The sequence below is a fragment of the Mixophyes fleayi genome, chromosome 12, assembly GCF_038048845.1.
Source record: "Mixophyes fleayi isolate aMixFle1 chromosome 12, aMixFle1.hap1, whole genome shotgun sequence".
In the NCBI taxonomy this organism is placed as follows: domain Eukaryota; kingdom Metazoa; phylum Chordata; class Amphibia; order Anura; family Limnodynastidae; genus Mixophyes; species Mixophyes fleayi.
The window spans coordinates 14,422,740-14,431,721 of NC_134413.1; the positions used below are offsets into that span (position 1 = coordinate 14,422,740).

General features: G+C 55.5%; 1 protein-coding gene across 2 annotated transcripts in view; it reads right to left on the reverse strand.

Moving 5' to 3' along the window:
- Positions 1-2,414, reverse strand: part of SOS2 (SOS Ras/Rho guanine nucleotide exchange factor 2) — a 212,030-nt gene extending 209,616 nt beyond the window's left edge. For both annotated transcript variants that reach the window (XR_012680191.1, XM_075192436.1), the window contains exon 1: positions 1,873-2,414. Coding sequence is in view for 1 of the 2 variants with exons in the window: in XM_075192436.1 (XP_075048537.1) it covers positions 1,873-1,959 (87 nt within the window). In the remaining variant the exon portion in view is untranslated. The remainder of the gene's footprint in view (positions 1-1,872) is intronic.
- Positions 2,415-8,982: the final 6,568 nt, after the last annotated feature.

An 8,982-nucleotide genomic window follows, 5' to 3' on the forward strand; every position in this document is an offset into this window, starting at 1 on the left:
CACAAGTAACCTGCTGCAAAAAATTAAAGCTACATTCACCTATTGACATCAACCTGCCATCTATATTTACCACTGAGGTAATCGGTTGCTTTCAAGAGAAACAATAATGAACCAATTAAAAAACAAAACAAAACAATACAATAAACAAAACCTGCATTTGTGTGTTTTCTATATCCATTCTATCTATTGGCATGTATATTTTGCTAGTTAAGTATAAATAGATGAATTGCTGACTCAGGAATTCTAATTGACATTCTTGCACCCAGTTTACCTCACATTCACCATAGTCAATAGAATTGAGAGGAGTAAGTACTGACAGACTTGAAACTCAACATACCTTTAACTAACAGATCAATTATTATTATTATTATAATTTATATAGCATCGCAACATTTTGCAGCACCGTTCAGTGAGGAAATAAAGCATAGAACAAAGCCGTAGAGGACCAAGAGATAAAATACAAGTCTATGAAGAAGCATAACTGCAAGAAATTAAGCATAATATCGCTCAAAAGACACAATAGGTTAGATAAATAAGAAGTATTGAACAGAATATGCAAAACGCATGGTACAAGGAAACCCTGGTGAATGGGGTGGAAGTGGAAAAGAAGGAATAATGAGAGAGGACCGTGCTCGAGTGCTTACAATCCTTATAGTCCCCAATGACCAAGTTATCCTCAGTCAACCTATCATCTTGCAACAGGATACATTATAGTCTAGTCCATCTTCTTATTGCCATCACAAATACAAACCAACTCCAAAAGGTCTTACATTGTTGCCACACTATAAAAACAATGTAAAATATTAATGTTTGCTCATTACAAAGACAAACCTTTTCAACTGGAGCGAACGTCAACACCAGAAACTCTGATTGTTTTGTGTCTCTCAGGACGACAACATATACTATCACGACACTCATCTGCCCCAAAATTAGTGATTTCCCATTAACAAAAACCTATTCAAAGACAGGACAACTTCTTCACCTACAAGTGCAAAGGCTTTCCTCCCTGAAACACTATGAAATCCCCATTAACCATAAATTGTGCCTTCATCTTCCAGAAATCAGAAGAGTCCCCATGAATTGTAATCTTTGACCATGCATAGATTGTAAGCTTGCGAGCAGGGCCCTTTTTATCTATGTATGATCATCATTTATTTATATAGCGTCACTAATTCCGCAGCGCTGTACAGAGAACCCATTCACATCAGTCCCTTCCCCACTGGAGCTTACAGTCTAAATTCCCTAATATAGACACACACTCACACACAGAGACGGAGACGGAGAGACTAGTGTCAATTTTGATAGCAGCCAATTAACCTACCTGTATGTTTTTTGAGTGTGGGAGGAAACCGGAGCACCCAAAGGAAACCCACGCAAACACAGGGAGAACATACAAACACCACACAGATAAGGACATGGTCGGGAATTAAACTCATGACCCCAGCGCTGTGAGGCAGAAGTGCTAACCACTAGGCCACTGTGTATGTATGTACTAACCAGTATTGTTTTACCGTTTGTTCCCAATTGTAAAGCGCTACAGAATTTGCTGGTGCTATATAAATAAATGTTGATGATGATGATGCATAAATAACATATGACTTGCTAGCTGCTGTGGAACTACAAGTTTCAGCACAACCTGCCACAGAAATTAGATGGAGACTCATTTGTTGAAATGAGATGTCAATGGCTCCTCACCTGTAGTGGAACTACAAGTCCCAGCATGACCAGCTAGGTTATATAAAGTAACTCAGAGGTAGCCTCTCCAGCTGTTGTTGGAACTACAGGACCATGCATGCCCCATTAGCTCCTGCCTCTCGTGGCCTGCTGGGACTTGTGGTTCTCTAGCAGCCCCCCCCCCCCCCCCAATCTCACCTTCCTCAAGGCCGGTACGAAGAGTCCCCGCCACTTGCTGCCGTTCTCCTCGCTGAAGAAGTCGTAGTTCTGCGGTGACTGCTGCATGGTCCCCGCCTCATGGGGCTCCCTCACCCTCTAGCCCGGCCGGGGGCTGCTGCGCTGCTCAGGCCGCTGACTCTCTACCATAGACCGGGGCTGCTCAGGCCGCTCGCAGTGCACGGTCAGCTGGCTGCTCCCCTCCAGCCCGGGACACGGCAGATCACTGTGATCCTATACGGAGACCTCCAGCCTGCATGTCACCCAGGAGCCCCGGACTGGCCTGCTACATTCCCCCCCGGGCGTCAGGCTCTCAGGGCAGGCGGCGCTCCCGGGTTGGGGGCCATGACCGCCCCCCGCTTCCTCATGCTGGGACACGGAGTGATGGTGGAGGGGGGGGGGGAGATGCTGCTTGTTGTTGTGATGGGATCCGGCTTCCTCAGGGAATCTGTCCTGAAATCTCAGCCCCTGCTGCCCTCCCACTGCCCCGCAGAGACTGCACGGAGCATGCTCGGGACTGGGAGAGAGGGAGGGAGGCGGCCATGACAGGGGAGGAGGAGCTGCCAGGGATGGTGGGGAAGTCATGTAAGACCGAGTATAGGTGCAGAGGAGCTGGGATACAGGTGACAGGATCAGGGGGAGCGGTACAGAGGAGCTGGGATACAGGTGACAGGATGAGAGGAGCTGGGATACAGGTGACATGAGGGGGAGCGGTACAGAGGAGCTGGGATACAGGTGACATGAGGGGGAGCGGTACAGAGGAGCTGGGATACAGGTGACAGGATGAGGGGAGCTGGGATACAGGTGACATGAGGGGGAGCGGTACAGAGGAGCTGGGATACAGGTGACAGGATGAGGGGAGCTGGGATACAGGTGACAGGATGAGGGGAGCTGGGATACAGGTGACAGGATGAGAGGAGCTGGGATACAGGTGACAGGATGAGGGGAGCGGTACAGAGGAGCTGGGATACAGGTGACAGGATGAGGGGGAGCGGTACAGAGGAGCTGGGATACAGGTGACAGGATGAGGGGAGCGGTACAGAGGAGCTGGGATACAGGTGACAGGATGAGGGAAGCGGTACAGAGGAGCTGGGATACAGGTGACAGGATGAGGGGAGCGGTACAGAGGAGCTGGGATACAGGTGACAGGATGAGGGGAGCGGTACAGAGGAGCTGGGATACAGGTGACAGGATGAGGAGAAGCGGTACAGAGGAGCTGGGATACAGGTGACAGGATGAGGGCAGCGGTACAGAGGAGCTGGGATACAGGTGACAGGATGAGGGGAGCGGTACAGAGGAGCTGGGATACAGGTGACAGGATGAGGGGGAGCGGTACAGAGGAGCTGGGATACAGGTGACAGGATGAGGAGAAGCGGTACAGAGGAGCTGGGATACAGGTGACAGGATGAGGGCAGCGGTACAGAGGAGCTGGGATACAGGTGACAGGATGAGGGGAGCGGTACAGAGGAGCTGGGATACAGGTGACAGGATGAGGGGAGCGGTACAGAGGAGCTGGGATACAGGTGACAGGATGAGGGGAGCGGTACAGAGGAGCTGGGATACAGGTGACAGGATGAGGGAAGCGGTACAGAGGAGTTGGGATACAGGTGAGAGGATGAGGGGAGCGGTACAGAGGAGCTGGGATACAGGTGACAGGATGAGGGGAGCGGTACAGAGGAGCTGGGATACAGGTGACAGGATGAGGGAAGCGGTACAGAGGAGCTGGGATACAGGTGACAGGATGAGGGGAGCGGTACAGAGGAGCTGGGATACAGGTGACAGGATGAGGGGAGCGGTACAGAGGAGCTGGGATACAGGTGACAGGATGAGGGGAGCGGTACAGAGGAGCTGGGATACAGGTGACAGGATGAGGGGAGCGGTACAGAGGAGCTGGGATACAGGTGACAGGATGAGGGGAGCGGTACAGAGGAGCTGGGATACAGGTGACAGGATGAGGGAAGCGGTACAGAGGAGCTGGGATACAGGTGACAGGATGAGGGGGAGCGGTACAGAGGAGCTGGGATACAGGTGACAGGATGAGGGGAGCGGTACAGAGGAGCTGGGATACAGGTGACAGGATGAGGGGAGCGGTACAGAGGAGCTGGGATACAGGTGACAGGATGAGGGGAGCGGTACAGAGGAGCTGGGATACAGGTGACAGGATGAGAGGAGCTGGGATACAGGTGACAGGATGAGGGGAGCGGTACAGAGGAGCTGGGATACAGGTGACAGGATGAGGGGGAGCGGTACAGAGGAGCTGGGATACAGGTGACAGGATGAGGGGGAGCGGTACAGAGGAGCTGGGATACAGGTGACAGGATGAGGGGAGCGGTACAGATGAGCTGGGATACAGGTGACAGGATGAGGGGAGCGGTACAGAGGAGCTGGGATACAGGTGACAGGATGAGGGGAGCGGTACAGAGGAGCTGGGATACAGGTGACAGGATGAGGGAAGCGGTACAGAGGAGCTGGGATACAGGTGACAGGATGAGGGGAGCGGTACAGAGGAGCTGGGATACAGGTGACAGGATGAGGGGAGCGGTACAGAGGAGCTGGGATACAGGTGACAGGATGAGGGGAGCGGTACAGAGGAGCTGGGATACAGGTGACAGGATGAGGGGGAGCGGTACAGAGGAGCTGGGATACAGGTGACAGGATGAGGGGAGCGGTACAGAGGAGCTGGGATACAGGTGACAGGATGAGGGGAGCGGTACAGAGGAGCTGGGATACAGGTGACAGGATGAAGGGAGCGGTACAGAGGAGCTGGGATACAGGTGACAGGATGAGAGGAGCTGGGATACAGGTGACAGGATGAGGGGAGCGGTACAGAGGAGCTGGGATACAGGTGACAGGATGAGGGGAGCGGTACAGAGGAGCTGGGATACAGGTGACAGGATGAGAGGAGCTGGGATACAGGTGACAGGATGAGGGGAGCGGTACAGAGGAGCTGGGATACAGGTGACAGGATGAGGGAAGCGGTACAGAGGAGCTGGGATACAGGTGACAGGATGAAGGGAGCGGTACAGAGGAGCTGGGATACAGGTGACAGGATGAGAGGAGCTGGGATACAGGTGACAGGATGAGGGGAGCGGTACAGAGGAGCTGGGATACAGGTGACAGGATGAGGGGAGCGGTACAGAGGAGCTGGGATACAGGTGACAGGATGAGAGGAGCTGGGATACAGGTGACAGGATGAGGGGAGCGGTACAGAGGAGCTGGGATACAGGTGACAGGATGAGGGAAGCGGTACAGAGGAGCTGGGATACAGGTGACAGGATGAGGGGAGCGGTACAGAGGAGCTGGGATACAGGTGACAGGATGAGGGGAGCGGTACAGAGGAGCTGGGATACAGGTGACAGGATGAGGGGAGCTGGGATACAGGTGACGGGATGAGGGGAGCGGTACAGAGGAGCTGGGATACAGGTGACAGGATGAGGGAAGCGGTACAGAGGAGCTGGGATACAGGTGACAGGATGAGGGGAGCGGTACAGAGGAGCTGGGATACAGGTGACAGGATGAGGGGGAGCGGTACAGAGGAGCTGGGATACAGGTGACAGGATGAGAGGAGCTGGGATACAGGTGACGGGATGAGGGGAGCGGTACAGAGGAGCTGGGATACAGGTGACAGGATGAGGGGAGCGGTACAGAGGAGCTGGGATACAGGTGACGGGATGAGGGGAGCGGTACAGAGGAGCTGGGATACAGGTGACAGGATGAGGGAAGCGGTACAGAGGAGCTGGGATACAGGTGACAGGATGAGGGGAGCGGTACAGAGGAGCTGGGATACAGGTGACATGAGGGGGAGCGGTACAGAGGAGCTGGGATACAGGTGACAGGATGAGGGAAGCGGTACAGAGGAGCTGGGATACAGGTGACAGGATGAGGGGAGCGGTACAGAGGAGCTGGGATACAGGTGACAGGATGAGGGCAGCGGTACAGAGGAGCTGGGATACAGGTGACAGGATGAGGGGAGCGGTACAGAGGAGCTGGGATACAGGTGACAGGATGAGGGAAGCGGTACAGAGGAGCTGGGATACAGGTGACAGGATGAGGGCAGCGGTACAGAGGAGCTGGGATACAGGTGACAGGATGAGGGGAGCGGTACAGAGGAGCTGGGATACAGGTGACAGGATGAGGGGAGCGGTACAGAGGAGCTGGGATACAGGTGACAGGATGAGGGGGAGCGGTACAGAGGAGCTGGGATACAGGTGACAGGATGAGGGGAGCGGTACAGAGGAGCTGGGATACAGGTGACAGGATGAGGGGAGCGGTACAGAGGAGCTGGGATACAGGTGACAGGATGAGGGGAGCGGTACAGAGGAGCTGGGATACAGGTGACAGGATGAGGGGGAGCGGTACAGAGGAGCTGGGATACAGGTGACAGGATGAGGGGAGCGGTACAGAGGAGCTGGGATACAGGTGACAGGATGAGGGGAGCGGTACAGAGGAGCTGGGATACAGGTGACAGGATGAGGGGAGCGGTACAGAGGAGCTGGGATACAGGTGACAGGATGAGGGGAGCGGTACAGAGGAGCTGGGATACAGGTGACAGGATGAGAGGAGCGGTACAGAGGAGCTGGGATACAGGTGACAGGATGAGGGGGAGCGGTACAGAGGAGCTGGGATACAGGTGACAGGATGAGGGAAGCGGTACAGAGGAGCTGGGGTACAGGTGACAGGATGAGGGAAGCGGTACAGAGGAGCTGGGATACAGGTGACAGGATGAGGGGAGCGGTACAGAGGAGCTGGGATACAGGTGACAGGATGAGAGGAGCTGGGATACAGGTGACAGGATGAGGGCAGCGGTACAGAGGAGCTGGGATACAGGTGACAGGATGAGGGGAGCGGTACAGAGGAGCTGGGATACAGGTGACAGGATGAGGGGAGTGGTACAGAGGAGCTGGGATACAGGTGACAGGATGAGGGGAGCGGTACAGAGGAGCTGGGATACAGGTGACAGGATGAGGGAAGCGGTACAGAGGAGCTGGGATACAGGTGACAGGATGAGGGGAGCGGTACAGAGGAGCTGGGATACAGGTGACAGGATGAGAGGAGCTGGGATACAGGTGACAGGATGAGGGGAGCGGTACAGAGGAGCTGGGATACAGGTGACAGGATGAGGGCAGCGGTACAGAGGAGCTGGGATACAGGTGACAGGATGAGGGGAGCGGTACAGAGGAGCTGGGATACAGGTGACAGGATGAGGGAAGCGGTACAGAGGAGCTGGGATACAGGTGACAGGATGAGGGCAGCGGTACAGAGGAGCTGGGATACAGGTGACAGGATGAGGGGAGCGGTACAGAGGAGCTGGGATACAGGTGACAGGATGAGGGGGAGCGGTACAGAGGAGCTGGGATACAGGTGACAGGATGAGGGGAGCGGTACAGAGGAGCTGGGATACAGGTGACAGGATGAGGGGAGCGGTACAGAGGAGCTGGGATACAGGTGACAGGATGAGGGGAGCGGTACAGAGGAGCTGGGATACAGGTGACAGGATGAGGGGAGCGGTACAGAGGAGCTGGGATACAGGTGACAGGATGAGGGAAGCGGTACAGAGGAGCTGGGATACAGGTGACAGGATGAGGGGAGCGGTACAGAGGAGCTGGGATACAGGTGACAGGATGAGGGGAGCGGTACAGAGGAGCTGGGATACAGGTGACAGGATGAGGGGAGCGGTACAGAGGAGCTGGGATACAGGTGACATGAGGGGGAGCGGTACAGAGGAGCTGGGATACAGGTGACAGGATGAGAGGAGCTGGGATACAGGTGACAGGATGAGGGGAGCGGTACAGAGGAGCTGGGATACAGGTGACAGGATGAGGGCAGCGGTACAGAGGAGCTGGGATACAGGTGACAGGATGAGGGAAGCGGTACAGAGGAGCTGGGATACAGGTGACATGAGGGGGAGCGGTACAGAGGAGCTGGGATACAGGTGACAGGATGAGGGGAGCGGTACAGAGGAGCTGGGATACAGGTGACAGGATGAGGGCAGCGGTACAGAGGAGCTGGGATACAGGTGACAGGATGAGGGGAAGCGGTACAGAGGAGCTGGGATACAGGTGACAGGATGAGGGGAGCGGTACAGAGGAGCTGGGATACAGGTGACAGGATGAGGGGGAGCGGTACAGAGGAGCTGGGATACAGGTGACAGGATGAGGGCAGCGGTACAGAGGAGCTGGGATACAGGTGACAGGATGAGGGAAGCGGTACAGAGGAGCTGGGATACAGGTGACATGAGGGGGAGCGGTACAGAGGAGCTGGGATACAGGTGACAGGATGAGGGGAGCGGTACAGAGGAGCTGGGATACAGGTGACAGGATGAGGGCAGCGGTACAGAGGAGCTGGGATACAGGTGACAGGATGAGGGGAAGCGGTACAGAGGAGCTGGGATACAGGTGACAGGATGAGGGGAAGCGGTACAGAGGAGCTGGGATACAGGTGACAGGATGAGGGGAGCGGTACAGAGGAGCTGGGATACAGGTGACAGGATGAGGGGAGCGGTACAGAGGAGCTGGGATACAGGTGACAGGATGAGGGGAGCGGTACAGAGGAGCTGGGATACAGGTGACAGGATGAGGGGAGCGGTACAGAGGAGCTGGGATACAGGTGACAGGATGAGGGAAGCGGTACAGAGGAGCTGGGATACAGGTGACAGGATGAGGGGAGCGGTACAGAGGAGCTGGGATACAGGTGACAGGATGAGGGGAGCGGTACAGAGGAGCTGGGATACAGGTGACAGGATGAGGGGAGCGGTACAGAGGAGCTGGGATACAGGTGACAGGATGAGGGGTGCGGTACAGAGGAGTTGGGATACAGGTGACAGGATGAGGGGAGCGGTACAGAGGAGCTGGGATACAGGTGACAGGATGAGGGGAGCGGTACAGAGGAGCTGGGATACAGGTGACAGGATGAGGGGGAGCGGTACAGAGGAGCTGGGATACAGGTGACAGGATGAGGGGAGCGGTACAGAGGAGCTGGGATACAGGTGACAGGATGAGGGGAGCGGTACAGAGGAGCTGGGATACAGGTGATGGGATGAGGGGAGCGGTACAGAGGAGCTGGGATACAGGTGACAGGATGAGGGGGAGCGGT